This window comes from Desmodus rotundus, chromosome 5 (assembly GCF_022682495.2).
Source record: "Desmodus rotundus isolate HL8 chromosome 5, HLdesRot8A.1, whole genome shotgun sequence".
Classification (NCBI taxonomy): Eukaryota; Metazoa; Chordata; class Mammalia; order Chiroptera; family Phyllostomidae; genus Desmodus; species Desmodus rotundus.
The window spans coordinates 89,253,208-89,272,594 of NC_071391.1; the positions used below are offsets into that span (position 1 = coordinate 89,253,208).

The 19,387-nt window shown below is 41.9% G+C and overlaps 1 protein-coding gene across 3 annotated transcripts; it reads left to right on the forward strand.

The window, feature by feature from the left end:
• Positions 1–13,716: 13,716 nt before the first annotated feature.
• On the forward strand, positions 13,717–18,734 carry CD3D (CD3 delta subunit of T-cell receptor complex). Of its 3 annotated transcripts, none has more exons than XM_024570774.4 (5): positions 13,730–13,911; positions 15,210–15,428; positions 15,842–15,973; positions 16,270–16,313; positions 16,508–18,728. In XM_024570774.4, exons 1-5 carry the CDS (start codon positions 13,857–13,859, stop codon positions 16,583–16,585), a joined length of 528 nt encoding a protein of 175 aa, XP_024426542.1. In that variant the 5' UTR covers positions 13,730–13,856; the 3' UTR covers positions 16,586–18,728. The 3 variants fall into 3 exon arrangements, with proteins under 3 accessions (XP_045060066.1, XP_024426542.1, XP_045060065.1); XM_045204130.3 differs by having other exon boundaries at positions 13,740–13,926; positions 16,508–18,726; XM_045204131.3 differs by lacking the exon at positions 15,842–15,973 and having other exon boundaries at positions 13,717–13,911; positions 16,508–18,734.
• The last annotated feature ends 653 nt before the right edge of the window (positions 18,735–19,387 follow it).

The following is a 19,387-nucleotide window of genomic DNA, read 5'->3' on the forward strand; positions in this document are numbered from 1 at the left end:
CCAATTGTTGAACCTGATAGAGCAAAAAGGAAATTTGCTGGAAGAACGGGCAGGTACCAGGCAATTCTCAACAATCCCAACATCTCTCTCAAAGCTCTAAGTAAGTTAAATCCTGCCTCCTCTCTCCTGGAGCCTAAACTTAGCCATGCTAATGCATGACTGTGCTGAAATAATTGATGAAGTTTATTATAGCAGAATTGATTTCCAGGACCATCCTCTAGAGGAGGAAAACTGACTATATGCAGATGGAAGCAGTTATATGGGCAAAGGAAACAGAAAGGCTGGATATGCAGTTGTGACTCCTGAAAGAATAGTAGAGGTCAAGGCCTTACTGCCAGAAACCTCTGCTCAGAAAGCTGAACTGAGTGCACTGACAAGAGCACTAGAATTGTCACCTGAAAAGACAGTGAATGTGTATACCAACTGGAGGTACGTTTTCCTAATTTTGCATGCACATGGTTCTATCTGGAAGGAAGGAGGACTATTAACCTCAAATGAAAAAGAAATTAAGCATGCAGCAGAAATTTTAAGATTATTAGAAGCTCTCTATGTACCTTTACAAGTGGCAGTTATGTCCTGAGTATCAAAAAGAGGTCACTGAAATGGCTAAAGGAAACAATCTAGCTGATTGACTAGCAAAAGAGGCTGCTAAAGGAAGATTTATAATGTGTTTGGTACCTGTTCTAGATGTGTCACAATCCAATCTTGAATATTTGACTGAAGACTTAGAGAAAGTTAGGCTGAGGTTTTGATGAAGAATGTCCCTATAGCAGATGGAGAAAGAATAAGAAAGGAGTTATACTCCTTCCTGAACATTTCATAGAGCCAGTCATGAAGCATTTGCACGAGACCACTCACTATGGAAAGAATTCATTAACCACCTATATTAAACTGTGCCTCACAGGTCACGGCATTTTTTAAGCCATATGAAAAGTAACAGCTATATGTGTTGTGTGCCATAAAAACAAACCCAAGACAGATACCCATCAAAAGAAAGAAGGTAAATAATACCAAGGACAATGCCCACTTGAGGACTGGCAAATAGACTTTACCAGATGCCAAGGGTCTGAGGTGGAAATATTTCAGTCTTTGCTGCTACCTTTTCAGGATGGGTAGAAACCTATCCTACTAGAACTGAGAAATCCTCAGAGGTAGTGAAAGATCTACTGAAGGAAATAATTACTCACTTTGGTCTACCCAGAAGCATCCAGAATGATAATGGACCTGCTTTTGCCTCACAAATTACACAGATTAGTAAATGTTTAGGAATCAAATGGAGACTCCACACAGCATGAAGACCTCAGGCTTCTGGGAAGGTAGAAAAGATGAACCATACCCTGAAGAAAAATATAGCCAAATTGTGTCAAGGAACTCATCTCCATTGGGATCAAATTTTACCTATTAATCTGCTCAGGATAAGGGTGGCACCTTGAAGTGGGATTCAATTGAGTCCTTATGAAATTGTGTATGGATTACCATTTCAGACTATGATGTATGTAGATCAAAAAAGTAAAAGTAAAGAACTATATACAGAGTTCTGGCCAAGATGGGGGCATAGGCAGAAATCCTTCGCTTACTTGCACAACCAAAAGAAGGATAACAACCAATTTAAATACAAAGAACAACCAGAACTGCCAGAAGAACATTTACATGGAACTCCAACAACCAAGAAGTGAAAGAAACATTCATCCAGATGGTAGGAAGGACAGAGTCAGATAGCCGGGCAGAGAGGACATGCAGCAAGGTGGTGGGTGGAGGACCAGGCAGGCAAGGCAGTGGCTGGCAGACTGGACAGGCAAGCCCACATTTGTGCACAGACAAGCCCACTGGAACAATAGGGGAGTGAGACAGACTGTGGAACCCATGGTTTTGGCACAGGAAACTAAAGACTCAAAACCCCAGGCTGTAAAAAAATCTGCAGGAGTTGTGGTGGCAGGAGAAACTCCCACTCTCACAGGAGAGTTCATTGGGGAGACCCACAGGAAATGTCCACAAACCCACTCACCTGTGAATCAGCACCTAAAAGGATATACAATCTGTTTGTGGGAAGCAAGGGAAGTGATACAAAGTGGGACAACAGTGGAGCAAGTGGCATTGTGCCCTCTCTAAACCCATCCCACAGATAGCCCCACAATGCAGCAAAAAGGGTTGCCCCACCCTGGTGAATACCTAAGGCTCCATCCCTCACCACGTAACAGGTGTACTGAGACAAATATGGCCCAAGTGAAAGAACAGATCAAAACCCCAGAAAAAGAACTAAGCAATGAGGAAATAGAAAACCTGTCTGATGCAGAGTCCAAAACACTGGTAATCAGGATGCTCACAGAAATGATTGAGTATAATCACAAAATGAAGGAAGAAATGAAGGCTACACAAAGTGAAATAAAGCAAAAAATATACAGGGAACCAACAGTGAATGGAAGGAAACCCAGGACTCAAATTAACAATTTGGAACAAAAGGAAGAAATAAGCATCCAGCCAGAACAGAATGAATAAACAAGAATGCAAAAAAATGAGGAGAGGGTTAGGAACCTCTGGGACAACTTTAAACGTTCCAACATCTGAATCATAGGGATGCCAGGAGAAAAGGAAGAGTAAGATATTGAAAACTTATTTGAACAAATAGTGAAGGAAAACTTCCCCAACTTGGGGAAAGAGAGTTCCAGGAAGTCAAGGAAGCCCAGAGAGTCCCAAAGAAATTGGACCCAAGGAGGAACACGCCAAGACACATCATAATTAAGTTACCTGAGATTAAAGATAAGGAGAGAATCTTAAAGCAGCAAGAGGAAAGGGGAGTGCTACCTACAAAGAAGTGCCCACAAGACTATCAGCTGATTTCTCAAAAGAAAGCTTACAGGCAAGAAGGGGCTGGAAAGAAGTATTTGAAGTCATGAATGCAAGGACCTGCATCCAAGATTACTCTATCCAGCAAAGTTATCATTTAGAATGGAAGGGCAGATAAAGTGCTTCCCAGATAAGGTCAAGTTAAAGGAGTCCACCATCACCAAGCCCTTATTATATGAAACGTTAAAGGGACTTACCTAAGAAATAGAAGACCAAAAACTATGAACAAGAAAAATATAACCAGAGACATTGAAATTAAGAACAATCTGACAGTAACCAGGGGGGAGGTGGGAGACGGTAATGGGGGGGAAGGGGGGAAGGGTTTTCAGGAACAACTATGAAGGACACATGGACAAAACCAAGGCAGGGTGGAAGCAGGGGAGGGAGGTCAGGATGGCTGGGGTGAGGGGGAGTGGTGGGGGATAAATGCAGGCAACTGTACTTGAACAACAATAAAATATATTTTTTAAACTATCAACAGTAAAATGACAACAAACTCACAACTATCAACATCTGAACCTAAAAAACAAAAACTAAGCAAACACTAGAACAGGAACCAAATCACAAAAATGGAGATCACATGAAGGGTTATCAGTGGGAAGAGGGAGGAGGGAATGGGGGGGGAAAGGTACAGGGAATAAGAAGTATAATAGGTAGCACAAAATAGACAGGGGGAGGTTAAGAATAGTATAGGAAATGGAGAAGCCAAAGAACTTATACAGAAAACCCATGGACATGAAGTGTGGAGGGCAGCAGGGAAAGAATGCTGGAAGATGAGAGGGGCAATCCAGGGAAGAGGGGGATAAAGGAGAGAAAACAACGGGGGAGGGAGGTGGGTTCGGCTGGGGTGGGCTGGAGGGAATGGGAGAAAAGGCAGAGAACTGTAATTGAATAACAATAAAAATTTAAAATAAAATAAAATACTTCAGTGTAAAATTTACAGATACTTTGACTGAGTTACAGAATATCCATACACCCTGAGAATATTGATACTGAAGAAAATTTCTGCTTTCTTTGGAAGTAAACTTTTGCTAACATTTTTTTCTTTTGTAGCTTGTTCAATGTTTGGAAAACTGTATTTGTTATAGACAACCCTGAAAAGTATTTCTCTCCCATTGCCTACTGCAAAGTACCTTCTTTTTAAAAATATAAGTATTTTTAATCAAAAAAATAATAAATTAAATTAAATTAAATTAAATTAAAATTAAAAAATATATTTTTAAAGGAGAGAAAAAATTGGGATAACTGTAATAGCATAATCAACAAAATATACTTTAAAAAAAACTATGTAGCCCAGAAATAAACTCAAGCCTTTACGGTCAATTAATATTTCACAAAGGAGGCAGGAGCATAAAATGGAGCAAAGACAGCCTCTTCAACAGATGGTGTTGGGAGATCTGGACAGCTACGTGCAAAAAAATGAAACTCGATCACCAACTTACGCCATACACAAAAATAAACTCAAGATGGATAAAAGACTTAAATATAAGTCATAACACCATAAAAGTCCTCGAGGAAAACATTGGCAGGAAAATCTCAGACATTCCACGCAGCAACATCCTCACAGACATGTCCCCTAAAGCAAGGGACATAAAGGAAAGAATAAACAAATGCGACCTCATCAAAATAAAAAGCTTCTGCAGGGCTAAAGAAAACAGCACCAAATTACAAAGAGAACCAACGGTATGGGAAAACATATTTGCTAATGATACCTCAGACAAGGGCCTGATCTCCAAAATATACAAAGAACTCACACGACTGCACTCCAGGAAGACAAACAACCCAATTAAAAAATGGGCAAAGGACTTGAACAGACACTTCTCCAAGGAAGACATACACAGAGGGCCCAGAGACATATGAAAAGATGCTCAGCATCAGTAGCCATCAGAGAGATGCAAATTAAAACCACAATGAGGTACCATCTCACACCAGTCAGAGTGGCCAACATAAACAAATCCACAAAGAAATGTTGGAGAGGATGCGGAGAAGAGGGAACCCTCGTGCATTGTTGGTGGGAATGCAGACTGGTGAGGCCACTGTGGAAAACAGTATGGAATTTCCTCAGAAAACTAAAAATGGAACTGCCCTTTGACCCAGCAATTCCACTGCTGGGATTATACCCTAAGAACCCTGAAACACCAATCCAAAAGAACCTGTGTACCCCAATGTTCATAGCAGCACAATTTACAATAGCCGAGTACTGGAAGCAACCGAAGTGCCCATCAGCAAACGAATGGATCCAAAAACTATGGGATATTTACACAATGGAATTCTACGCAGCAGAGAGAAAGGAGGAGCTTATACCCTTTGCAACAGCATGGATGGAACTGGAGAGCATTATGTTAAGTGAAATAAGCAAGGTGGTGAGGGACAAATACCATATGATCTCACCTTTAACTGGAACATAATAAATAGAAAAAAAAAAGGGAAACAAAATATAACCAGAGACATTGAAGTTAAAAACAATCTAACAATGGACAGGGGGGAACGGGGAGGGGACAGTGAGGAGAGGGGATTACAGGAACTACTATAAAGGACACATGGACAAAATCAAGGGGGAGGGTGGAAGTGGGGGAGGGAGGGGGGTTTGGCTGGGGTGGGGTGGAGGGATGGGGAGAAAAGTCACACAACTGTAATTGAATAACAATAAAAAATTAAAATTAAAAAAATAAAAAATAAAAAAAACTATGTACATTTAAGTCAGACCTTAGCTGTAATTAATGACCTAGCTTGTATTAGAGACCTCTGCTACACAGGCTCACTACACTCTTTTGAGTCTTCAGATAAGGTCCTACTCAAGACTTGGAAGATAGGATTCCCAGAAAGCCAACTAGGAGAAAAGTGGACTGGGCTTTGGGATATACTCCTCACCACCCCCAACCATGGTGAAATCTTGGAAAAACAGAAATAAAAACCTTGCATTCATCACACCAGAGTAAAGAAAGCACCACAAGAACAATGGACCACCAAACCACAAGAAGACCTGAAAGTTATCTTTTGAAAACAATGACATAATATTTTCCTTATTTTTTGTTTAATCCCATGTTGCAGATAACGTATTCCTTTCAAATGAGATGAAAATACCTGGGCACATTTAGCAGAAAAAATGTTCTAAATATCTCTTTCTGTATTGAAGGATGAACCTATCTCAAACAAACTTTCATTTCATGTCTTGTAAGTGTTTGTACTGCCCTGGAAAGCCTTCGAAATTATACTTTGTTTCTGCATATCAATAAGACCATCACCTGCTTCAATATTTATAATTGGGGACCTGTGGTAACTCTAAAGAACAGGGAAATATTTTCCTTAAAAGTCACTAATGTAGCCCTACGTCACTGAGGGCTACATTTCCTTAAAAGCCACTAAGCTGGAGAGTGTGCAACTTTTGTTAACTGTACTAAAAATTGTTTTGTGCTTTCAGCAGATGGGGAAATGAATTAATTGCAACACCACCACTAATGTGTCTTATCCTTTAGTCACATCGAATTGCCTGCAAGATGGTTTCTAATATGTAGAGGGACTTTATTTCAATGTTCCAGCAAATAGTTCTAGGGGACCATGCTCTCTGGGAAGACTGGTGGTGTTTATGCCTCAGAAGCCCCCCACCACTTGGGCTCGATGAGAACTCTTTCTTGTACCTGATTATAACATTGGTTTGCACTTTTTTAGCCCGCTGAATATATACCTTTGACTATATTTGTAATGTCAATCATGGTAGCCTCTTTGAATATAAAAGTACGTTAGCTTGTGCTGTGGTAAAATCTTTGAATGCCACCTCTCAAGCCATGAATGCCATTATTGAAGAACTAGAACAAATTAGAGAAGCAGTATTAGAAAATTGTGTGGCTATAGACTACCTCCTTTTAAGACGTAATCATGAATGTGAAGAATTAAAGGACTCTGCTGCTTCAACCTGTCTAATAATCCACGGCTCGTACAGCATAAAGGAAAGCAAGTAAATGAAATAGTGTTCAATATAAAGAGAGGGATTCTTTTGATGTGGATCCTGGCCAGCAGGATCCTGTGTTGTGGCAGCAACAAATACACACAGACTACAGAAATTCTGTGGAGAAAAAGGGACTGAGCGGCAGCTCTCTAAGTCAGAGAGAGGGCCCCCAAAAGACCCCCACTGAATAGGCTTTTATTATTTTTCTAGGCACATTACATCAAGGATGGTCCTCATTTACTATGTACAGGTTTGTTTTGGGTGGTTACCTTTTACAGAAAACAAAGCAGAGGATGTTGCTAATTATATCAAAGAGAAGGATGTTACAGCTCAAGGGGGAAAGTGGTTGAACTGGTTACACTCCATACTTGGAAGGTTTAGCTCAGATTTTAGGAAGTTAAAGATACTCAGTAAACATTTGCTGCCTCAATTGAGTATGGGGGAGTTTTAGGAAGAGCAAGTCTCATAGCAAGTCTAGGTACAATGCAGGCCTGATTCTCCACGGGAGAACCTGTCCGTGGGTGTGGGTCCTACCTGCTGACCTCGAACCCACTGGCTTTTCCAAGTGGGAGCTGGGCTAATTTCCCACAGGTGGAACAGTTTCCTATATCCTTTGTTGCTGATTTATCTAATCTAACCTCCTAGCTGCCTATTATTACTGGTCTTAGAGAGGCATGTGTTGTTTTTATTCTTTTTATCTTTTTCTGTATCATAGCTTCTTTTTGCACACAGTGTGTCCTTTATGTGGATCTGCAATTATGAGACTTTCTAATGCTAAGATACATGCTCAAATGCAAAATGATTACTTCCATATAAAACTAATCTCATAGAAATAAGATAGTTAAAACTAACTGGGAAATGATGGGGGAGCACAAGAGTAAAATTTTTTTAGCTTTAGTTATAGGTAATAGGTTTAGTGATTAATACACATAGAAAGCTCTTGCTCCAGGAACTAGGATGCAACCAATTCAACCTTTGCGTCCCAGGAGGACTGCAAATGATCAAAATAATATCTGAGCAATTGTACTCCAGGGAGAGAACATCAACTGACCAGGATGCAGATAAAGAACCGCTGGTCAGCAGATGAAAGGATGCTATGTTTTCATCACTGGTCTGAAACTTTTATCTGATTAACCTTTCCCCCAGATTCCAAACCCCTTACCTACCCTTTTCTTCTTCTTATAAAAAAGGTCAGCTTGAGATGAGATGTTAAGACCATTTTTAGTGTTTATAACCCACTGTCTTCTCAGCTCACTGGCATCTGAATAAAGCACCCATAAAGATTCAATCTTTGTCTCTACTTATTGGTTCTGGCAGTGACAGGCAGCACAAATGCCAACTTTTCTGGTTTCAGTTGTGCAGCCAATAGGGAGTGAAACTGGAACTTTTCTAACTCTTAAATGTAGTTCTCTTTTTACAAAATGACAGCTAATGTGAACCATCATACAGAGGACCCTCAAGGAAAAGGTTTTCATAATAACTGTTTTGTGCCTCAAAGTTCATGGGCCATTTTTAGGGCAGCCCATCTGTCTGAGAAATCAAAAGGGTAGAGGAATTTAAATGAGAAAAGGTGCCTCTCTCTCCAGAAAAGTGTGGGTAACAGGTTAAAGAAGCAGCGCTGGAACAGCAGTAGGAGGGAGATACAGAAAGATTACACATGCAGTTAAGAGGTAGGCCTAACCAGGAATCTAAACCTGAACAGAATGAATTGCCTTTATCCCTGATTAGCAATCTAGAAACTCTTTAGTGATTCATAAAATTCTTCAAGTTAAACCCTGGAATGGAGAGGTTACCACAAGAGGGAGGAAAGCGCAGCTTGACTAGAAAAAAACATCAAGAAGAAAAGAGAAAATTCTATCAAGAGAGAAGCAGATTACAGACATGAAGGAAAAGAAAAGAAAAAGAGAAAAACAACAGTGGGAGAAAAATATCAAGGTAATGTAGAAAAAAAGTAAACAACATCAAAAATCAGTTGTTACAACTGAGAAATCCAGGGCTATCCCAAATGAAGGATCATCAGTGTCCTAGCATGAATGTATTATTATGAGTGTTTCTGAAAATAGAGTATTTGGCTCTTTTCTCAGCATCTAGGTCGGAGATCAACCTAAAATCAAAATGCTTTGGGAACCTTTATAATAGTGACAGGATAAAAGAGAGCTTTTCTGGCATATAGGTCCAAAAAGTTCAGTTCTAGGACCCTGAAAGAAGGAGTTAAGGAAATGTGATCCTCTTTGTTGGCTTTCAACTTTTGGGGAAATGCAGCTCCAGAGGAAAGAGAGGTACAGTCTGAGATTTGAAATCTGCAGCAAATTGCAAAGTTTGGTGAGAAGTAAAGTTACCAAAAAGTTCACAGACACAGTGAAGCGCAGCAGGAGAAGAATCGGGGCAAGAAATGAACAAGGTGCCTGTTGTCAGAAGCAGAAGAATGTCTCCCTCAGGTAGGGAGCTACCCTGTGAGCAGGCTCCCAACTCTGCTCTGAGAGTCAACAGCTGCCCTGATTCCGTTCCTCAGAGGAGTTCAAGTTCCTTGCTTTGTGCCCAGCAATGCCCAATTCCTTCTAGTTAGCAGCAGTAATTTCAGCCACCCAGTTTCCTTCTCTGGGCTGGGAGGAAGAAGGCCAAGGGCTGGACTAAGTAGAGAAAACACTACATAAAAAGGACATTTGCACATAAGAGCCCCCAGATGCCAGTCAACAGGACTTTGATCAAAGCTGGAGACATCTAGGTAAGGCCTAAGTTATAATTAGTATCTAGGCAAATGAAAGAAAAGGAAGAGGAATTGTAGAGATTAAAAGGAAAAAAAAAGTGATGTTTTCAGAGACATCACTTTCTCTAAAGTTTTCCAGAGGAAAAAATCCTGATTGTCATTAAAATCTGTGGCATACAATGATACCTCGGAAAAGGTTTTGATCTCCAAAATATATAAAGAACTAACACAACTCCACTCCAGGAAGACAAACCACCCAATTAAAAAATGGGCAAAAGACTTGAACAGACACTTCTCCAAGGAGGACATTCAGAGGGCCCAGAGACATGAAAAGATGCTCAGCATCACTAGCCATCAGAGAGATGCAAACTAAAACCACAATGAAACACCACTTCAGACCCATCAGAATGGCCATCATAAACAAATCAAGAAACAAGTGTTGGAGACGACATGAAGAAAAGGGAACCCTAGTGCACTGTTGATGGGAATGGAGACCGGTGCACCCACTGTGGAAAACAATACAGAATTTCCTCAGAAAACTAAAATGGAACTGGCCTTTTGACTCGGCAATTACACTGCTGAGATTATATCCTAAGAACTCTGAAACACCAATCCAAAAGAACCTATGCACCCCAATGTTCATAGCAGCACAATTTACAATTTCCAGCCAAGTACTGGAAGCAACCTAAGTGCCCATCAGTAAACAAGTGGATCAAAAAACTATGATACAGGAGAACCAAGATGGCGGCGTAGGTGGACACACTGCGCCTCCTCGCACAACCAGAAGTGACGGAAAATCGAACAGCAAGGAAGTCCGACACCAAGTAAATAAAAAATAAACATTCATCCAGACCGGTAGGAGGGGTGGAGATGGGCACTGGGGTGGAGAGGACTCGCGTGGCTGTGGCGGAACCTAGAATGGCGGAGTGTGGGATGAACGGGGCAGGCAATCCCAGCACTAGCAGACCCTGCAGCTCCACATTCGCACACAGATAAACCGAGAGGGCTGGACTCTGAGTGGCGGAGAGCGGGGCAGGCAGAGCGCGGATAGCACACCGCAGCCCCACATTCGAACATAGATAAACCGGATGAACCGCAGGGAGCGAAGCAGACCACGCAACCCAGGGCTCCAGCGCGGGGGGGGGGGGGGGGGGGGGGGGGGAATAAAGCCTCAAACCTCTGATTGAAAGCGCCCGTGGGGATTGGGGCGGCAGTGGGAGAGACTCCCAGCCTCGCGGGAGAGGTCGTTGGAGAGACCCACAGGGGCCTGGAGTGTGCACAAGCCCACCCACATGGGAACCAGCACCAGAGGGGCCGAATTTGACTGTGGGTAGCGGAGTGAAAGATTGAAATCCGGAGGAGAGTGAGGCGGGCGCCATTGCTCCCTCTCAGCCCCTCCCCCACGTACAGCGTCACAGCGCAGCAACCAGCGTTACCCCACCCCGGTGAACACCTAAGGCTCCGCCCCTTAAAGTAACAGACTCGCCAAGACAAACAAACAAAAAAAATGGCCCAAATGACAGAACACTTCAAAGCTCCAGAAAAACTACAACTAAGCGACGAAGAGATAGCCAACCTATCGGATGCACAGTTCAAAGCACTGGTTATCAAGATGCTCACAGACTTGGTTGAATCTGTTCTAAAAACAGATGAAAAAATGAAGCCTATGCTAAGAGAAACAAAGGAAAATGTACAGGGAACCAATAGTGATGAGAAGGAAACTGGGACTCAAATCAATGGTGTGGACCAGAAGGAAGAAACAAACATCCAACCAGAAAAGAATGAAGAAACAAGAACTTGGAAAAATGAGGAGAGGCTTAGGAACCTCCAGGACACCTTGAAACGTTCCAACATCCGAATTATAGGGGTGCCAGAAGGAGAAGAGGAAGAAGAAAACATTGAAAACTTATTTGAACAAATAATGAAGGAGAACTTCCCTAATCTGGCAAAGGAAATAGACTTCCGGGAAGTCCAGGAAGCTCAGAGAGTCCCAAAGAAGCTGGACCCAAGGAGGAACACACCAAGGCACATCATCATTGCATTACCCAAGATTAAACGCAAGGACCTACATCCAAGATTACTGTATCCAGCAAAGCTATCATTTAGAATGGAAGGGAAGATAAAGTGCTTCTCAGATAAGGTCAAGTTAAAGAAGCTCATCATCACCAAGCCCTTATTATATGAAATGTTAAAGGGAGTTACCTGAGAAAAAGAAGATAAAAAATATGAACAGTAAAAATGACAGCAAACTCACAGTTATTGACGACCACACATAAAACAAAAATGAGAGCAAACTAGGCAAACAACTAGAACATGAGGGTTGTCAATAAGGGAGTGGGAGGGGGAGAGGGGGGTAAAGGTACAGAGAATAAGTAGCATAGATGATAGGTGGAAAATAGACAGGGGGAGGGTAAAAATAGTGTAGGAAATGTAGAAGCCAAAGAACTTATAAGTATGACCCATGGACATGAACTATGGGGGGGGAATGTGGGAGGGAGGGGGGTGGGTAGGATGGAGTGGAGTGGGGGGTGGAATGGGACAACTGTAATAGCATAATCAATAAATATATTTTTTAAAAAAGAAATGTTAAAGGGACCCCTTTAAGAAGAAGAAGAAAATAAGTAAATATTGCAAATAAAAAAATCTCACTGAAAAGGCAAACACATAATAAAAGCAGCGAATCAACCAACACTAAAGCTAATACAAAGGTTAAAAGGCAAAATTAGGAAGATAATGTGTAATTACAACAGTAAATTAAGAGATACACACAAACACACAAAAGAAACAATAATGGTAAAAACATAAATGTGGAGGAAGTGAGTAAAATGGTAGTGATTTTAGAATGTGTTTGAACTTCAGCAATCATCAACTTAAAATGGACTTCTATAAACAGCTTGGTATATCGGAAGCACGTGGAAACCACAAACCAAACAGAAATACAAGAAATAAAGAGAAAGGAATCCAAACACAATGCTACAGAGAGTCATCGACATACAAGAGAAGAAAGCAAGAGAGTAAGAAGGGAACAGAGAAGGACTATAAAAACAGTCAGAAAACGATTGATAAAAAGGCAGTAACTACAGATCATAAAAAAGAATAAAATCTTACCATTTACAACATGGTTGGTCCTAGAGGGTATTGTGCTGGGTGAAATGAGTCAGACAGAGGACAAATGCTGGATGATTTCACTTATGTAGAATCTTAAAAGCAGAATAAATAAATAAACAAAATAGAAACAAACTGATGGTTGCCAGATAGGAGGGGGGTTGGGGGGCTGGGTGAAAAAGGTGAAGGGATTAAGAAGTACAAATTGGTAGTTACAAAATAGTCATGGGGATGCAAAGTACAGCATAGGGAATATAGTCAATAATATTCTAATAACTATATATGGTGTTAGGTGGATGCAAGACTTACTGGGGAGGGGGGATCATTTTGTAAGTTATACAAATGTCTAACTACTATTTGTACACCTGAAACTATAATGTAAAGTATTACAATTATATTATATTATATAATTATTATAATCATATATTATACTAAATTATAATTATATAACATTATACTAAATATTATAATTACAATATTTTATAAATATATAATATAATGTAAACTTAATTACATTATAATATAATATCAAATGTTAATTGTAATTAAAAAATAAAATTAGGCAAAAGAACCCAAACCTTATCATGATAGTGAGGCAATTAGATTCTGAAAAATTCCATGACTGATCCCAGCCCATTGGGTAGACAGTAGTATTGGAGCTAGGATTCAAATCTCTGGCTGGGGGGGCTCTAAAGCCCAACCTCACACTGGTAAGTACTACTTAGTTTGTTGTCCCAGGCTGCTCAAGAAGGACATTGGCCAGGGTCCCAAGAATGACCAGTAGTGGGAGGAAATTAGCTGGTATGGGATAGGGCTCATAGCTTCTCCGAAGTTTTGAGAGGTGGAAGTTTTTAGGTGGTGAGTAAATGTAGTTTAATTGTTCACAGAAACTCTGAAGTTTCTGTTTTTCATCAGTTACTCAGAAAAGGACCATCCTAAATCTCCTTTTACTTTCCAGAACTCTAAGCAACCTTTTCCATATTCTCTGCTCTTCCTTTCACGCCACCTCTAAGCTTCCTGCTCCTGAAGAGCAGTTTGCACCTGCTTCCTTCCTACCCCACCCACAGCCTACCGTACCCTGACAGTCTTCCATTATCAATGGCAGAGAGCAGAGAAGTAGGAGTCTTCTGGTTCTTCCCCCACCCTTTCCTTTTTCCGGTATGTGAGTCAGTTGGGGGAGGGCAGCTCTCATGCTGGCTGATAGTGCTGTGGCCTGGGTCTATCTGTCTACTACATGACTTCTGTCAGAAGAAGATGGAACACAGCAGATTTCTGGCTAGTCTGATACTGGCTGCCCTTCTCTCCCAAGGCAAGGCTTCTCCAGGTGGGTGGAAGCATCTTGGAGAGGGGACCTGAGAGGGTCTTGCCCCTGGGAGTGAGGTCCACTTGAAAGTTCTTCTCAGTGCTAGCTTCAGTTCACTAGGCAGGGTTGTTAGGGTGGGCAGGGTTGGAATGTAGTGGCAGATAAAGGAAACAGTCTCTTGGCTTTGACAGATTCCAGTTAGGGATGCATTTTGGCTTCAGTATCTCTCTGAATGCCTTAGGCCAGAGATCCATAGGAGATGTTGCTGGTATGTGTGTGCCTGAGATTAGGGCTGACATTGGGACCACTGTTCTTTTAGGGTAGATAGCCTCTGGGATTCAGGACTCTTGGTCATTAGGTCATCATTACATCATTTCATGGAGCCATGCCCCAGGACTCAGGAGAATGCTTTAAGAGAAAAGCTACCTTTAGGTTGAGCATGAGGGAGGGCAGATTTGAGGTAGGAGAATGACCAGCTCATTTCTGTTTGCCTGGTTTTAAAACTGATAGTCCTGTGTCTCAGGAACCCCCTCAATTCCAGGCAAACTGGGATGAATGGTTACCCTAGGAGTCAGCTGCTTTGGGGCATTAAGCATTTGCATTGGGAACAGATTCGCAAGGAAGACATGAGTATCTGACATACTTGTGTCTCTCTGAGTATACACACATATATTCCTGACCTGCTACAGTGGCATTTCGGTTTTCTAGAGGATGCTGTTGTATCCAAACTGGTAACTGAGTATAAAGCTCAGGGAGAATATAGATTCCACAGTGCCTCTGTGGAATGTGGAGATGCTCTCCAACAAAGCAATTCAGTGGATCTTGAAAGATACCCTTAAACTCCTCACAAGACCTGATTTGTGTGGAGCCCCAAGAATAGATTTGATATAATTTTTTTCATAGTATAGGAAATGTAGAAACCAAAGAACTTATATGTACGACCCATGGACATGAACTAAAGTTGGGCAATGAGGGTGGGAGGGGGTGTGCAGGGTGGAGGGGAGCAAAGGGGGGAAATGGGACAACTGTAATAGCATAATCAATAAAATATATTAAAAAATTTTTCTATCCCCATCCCCTTAAGCAAGGGTAGAACAACTAAAAATGTTTACATGCTATTTTCCTTGGGTCTCCTTCTGGACCATTCACTGGGCTGGTAATTCATGCCAACTTCTTTCATACCCCCAACCATCATTGGCCCTTGGCAGTTGTTGGAAAGTGGACCTTCTTACGTATGAGCCTCAGAAGACCCTCTTTGGGGCAGACCAAAGAGGTGGCTACAATCGTGTTTTTCCCCCCCTCAGTGAGCCCTGGGCATAAAGTCGTGGAGGAACTTGAGGACAAAGTGATTTTGAATTGCAATGGCAGCATCACATGGCTAAGGGGAACGAAGGGGAAGTCGTTCTCAGACAATAAAATTCTGGACTTGGGAAAACGCATCCTGGACCCACGGGGATTGTATGAGTGCAATGTGACATCCGAAAAAGGCATCAAAACATCTACTGTGCAAGTATATTATCGAAGTATGTGCTTCCTAAACCTTTGGGTGGGAAAGGATGGGTCCTCTGGATTTGAGAACTTTCTAGCTGGTGGGAGCTATGGTGGACCAATCTATTCTCTAAGCCAACTGGGTTCACTCTTATAATGGTATGAGCAGATTTTGAGGCCCTCAGAGTTGGAGAGAGCTTAACTGATTTAGAAAGAGCAGTAGGAGCCTTGTTGGGAGAGGGTTTTGGCCTTGCCTTGTTGAATTTCCTGCAAAGCTGAGACTACTTCTTAGCTCTCCCTAGGGATTTGTTGGGATAAAGAGTAAGCCTTTCACCAAGGATCTTAAGTTCAGGGCTTGGCTTGAGAGGTCCTGGGGCTGCCCTGAGAGGAAGGGATGGTTTACTGATCTTGAAGATACTCCACCTCACCTCTTGTCTCCCTCCCTCAGTGTGCCAGAACTGTGTGGAGCTGGACTCAGCTACCCTGGCAGGCATTATTGTCACTGATGTCATTGCCACTCTACTCCTTGCTTTGGGAGTCTACTGCTTTGCTGGACATGAGACTGGAAGGCTCTCTAGGAGTAAGTGGAAGGGACAGAGCGTGTGTGTGTGTGTGTGTGTGTGTGTGTTTTGTGGGCTGGGTGTGAGTGCGCACCTACTAATGAACAGGGCTAGAGTGGGTTGTGTCTCATGTGGGACACACTCTTGACATCTCATAAGGGTTTTTACAACTGATTATTGAAAGAACTCATGCACCCATATTGCTCATGCAGACTTCTGAGAGTGTGACCAGCTGCAGTCTCACTGTAGTGTTCATGGGATCTCATTGTCTCATCCTCCTGTGACCTTTATAACTCTGTTTCCCTGGTTCTTCTAGCTGCTGACACTCAAGCTCTATTGAGGAATGACCAACTCTATCAGGTGAGTCCTGAGGAGAAAAAGATGAGAATGAAAGGAAGGAGTGAGTGGGGAAGGAGAACTTGGTACTAGGTGTAATATCCATGTATGGAGGGTCTTAGTGGGGAATTCACTGAGGGTAGGGTCTGGAAAGGCCAGGGACCTGCTGGGGGTCTTCCCTAGGAGAGTCCTGACTCTGCCCCCTTCTTATCTCTTAGCCCCTCAGAGATCGGAATGATGCTCAGTACAGTCGTCTTGGTGAAAACTGGCCTCGGAACAAGCGAACCCAAGACTGATGGCTTATAGGAACATAAGTTACCGACTGTACCATCTCTCCTTCTCAGCCAATAAAGATGTCTTCTCTCACTCAGCAGGTGCCTGGACTTTTCAAGGCTCTGGGGCAAGGTATAGGAGGTATTCTGATTTGGCAGGGCCCTTGCCTCTCTGCCCACTTGTGCTCTTCATCCATCACTTCTCTTCCTCTGCCCCACGTGGACAATGGGATGGGCAGTCTGTCACCACATCCTGGCTCACTGGTGTTTCTAATCTGGTGGATTCCCTGGGTGCAGAATGTGTCCCACCACACTCCCCCAGCTACTTGTTGCCTCCAGTTAGGCCCTATCACAGCCCTTTCTGAGTGTTGGCTTCCTCACCACAGTTGAGGGCGGTTGCGGTGTTCAGGGACCAGTCACACAGAACTTTCCATGACATCATGAGTGCAGGTGGCAGAGACATTAAGAGCCCTAGGACTCACTTCTTATCAATAGATGTGTGTATGAGAAAGTCCCCCTTCTGCTAAGGGGCTGGCTTTGGCTTTTTGACCTCAGTGAGGCCACTAGCTGTGAGGAGGTTTCAGCCTAGGCCCCTTAAGTACCATTTATCTACCTTTCCCCAGAACCTGCCCCATCCCTACTTTCTGCATGAGTGATAAACTAGCATCAGAAACCTTTCATCAATTAAAACACATCATTCCTCTCCCCTCAGGTGGAGAGCTGGAGTTTGAGACTGGGTTGGGGCTTAGGATATTTTCAGTAAATGTCCTCTTTAGCTGGTAGTCTAGTTTTGGTTCTGAAACTTTGGGAGTCCAAGGGACTTATTAAGAATATAGACACTTGGACCCCATTCCAGGTATGTAGTCCCTAGGTGATTCTGAAACAATCCCAATTCAGAGAACCTCTGGTTTAGAGGAAGAACTGAGGCCACTTACTGTCTTGTATCCTTTATGCCTGTTCTGTCTACCATAGGTGGGAACCCCTCCTTTTGTTCTTTGAGTTAGAGTAATTTAATGAACTTCAGGAACATTTAATGAGAGTGGGCATTTTCTAGACCAGGTTTTCCCCCAAAAGAAAAGAATGAACAACAATATAGCCAAAGATCTGAATAATTCTGCCCACTATCTTTTCCAGATATACACAGACGGTAATTTTGGTAGACCAAATTAAGTTTCACATTACAACACATGCTACTTTCATGGTTATGATTAATTCCTACCCTTTATATTCCTACTACTATAGTCCTCCTAACCCTAGATCCTACTTTCACCTTGGGCAACCCTTCCATTCATGTATTACACCAATGCTTGTGTCCTGTACACTTCTTTTTTTACCTTTATTCTTCATATGCTATTATGCCCCTGCATATCGCTCACTAGTTCTCAACATTGGCTGCATGTTGGAATCTCCTGGGGATTTTTAAATGCATTGGTGTCTGCCCTCTGAGAGTCCAATTTTATTGTTCTGGGGCATTAGGACTTAAGGTGATTTTAATGGGAAGCCAAGGTTGAGAAACACTGTCCTCCATCTGAGTACTTCTGGAAACTTGTGTCTCTTTTGACTCGATCTCTCTCTCTCCCATTCTGCCTTGTAAAAGCAAATTCACTGAGGTAAACTGACATGAATAAAACACATATATTCAAAGTGTAAAATTTGGTAAGTTTTGGCATTATGTACACACTTGTGAAACATCACCACAATCAAGATAATGAACATATTTAACATCTGGAACAGTTTCTTTGTGCCCCTTTGCATGAAATCCCTCCCTCCTTTCTCTCTTTACCCCACTACCCTCCAGGCAGCCACTGATCTGCTTTCTGTCATTACAGATTAGTTTTCATTTTTCTACAATTTACTTAAATGAAATAATATAATGTATTCCTGGTCTGGCTTCTTACACTCAGAATAATTATTTTGACATTCATTCACCTTGTTGCATCTATCAATAGTTCATTCCTTTTTGATTTTTCAGTAGTAGTCCATTGTGCAGATATACATGGTTGTTTATTCACATGTTGATAGTCTTTTGGGTTGTTTCTTGGTTTTGGCTATTATAAATAAAGTTGCTATGGACATTTATACATATGTAATTGTGTGAACATATGCTTTTATTTCTGTTGAGTAAACACTCAGAAGGGGAATAAAACTTTTAAAGAAAGTAGTTTCACTATTCTAGTTTCTTTGCACTCCCATATAAATTGGCTTCTCAATTCTTACTACAAAATGCATGCTGAGATTTTGATCAGGAATGCATTGAATGTATAGATCAATTTAGGGAGAATTAACATCTTAATGATATTTTTTAAAAAATTGATTTGAAAGAGAGAGGAATGGGGGGGAGAGAGAGAGAGAGAGAGGGAGAGAGAGGGAGAGAGAGAGAAAGAAACATCAGTTTTTGTTCCACTTATTTATGCATTCATTGGTTGATCCTTGTGTATGCCCTGACCCAGGATTGAACCCACAACCTTGGCCTATTGGGATGATGCTCCAGCCAACTGAGCTACCTGGCCCGGGCCAACATTTTAATGATATGGAGTCTTCTAGTCCATGAATATGTCTTTTTTCAGATTTGTTCTTAAGTATTTTATATTTTTTGATATTATTGTATGTGGTATTTTAAAAATACTTTTTTAAAGATTTTATTTATTTATTTATTTTTAGAGAGAGGGGAAGGAAGGGAGAAGGAGAAGGAGAGAAACAGCATTTTTGAGAACTACACTGATTAGTTGCCTCTCACATGCCCCCAAATGGGGACCTGGCCTGCAACCCAGGCATGTGGCCTGACAGGGAATCGAACTGGCGACCCTTTGGTTTGCAGGCCAGTAC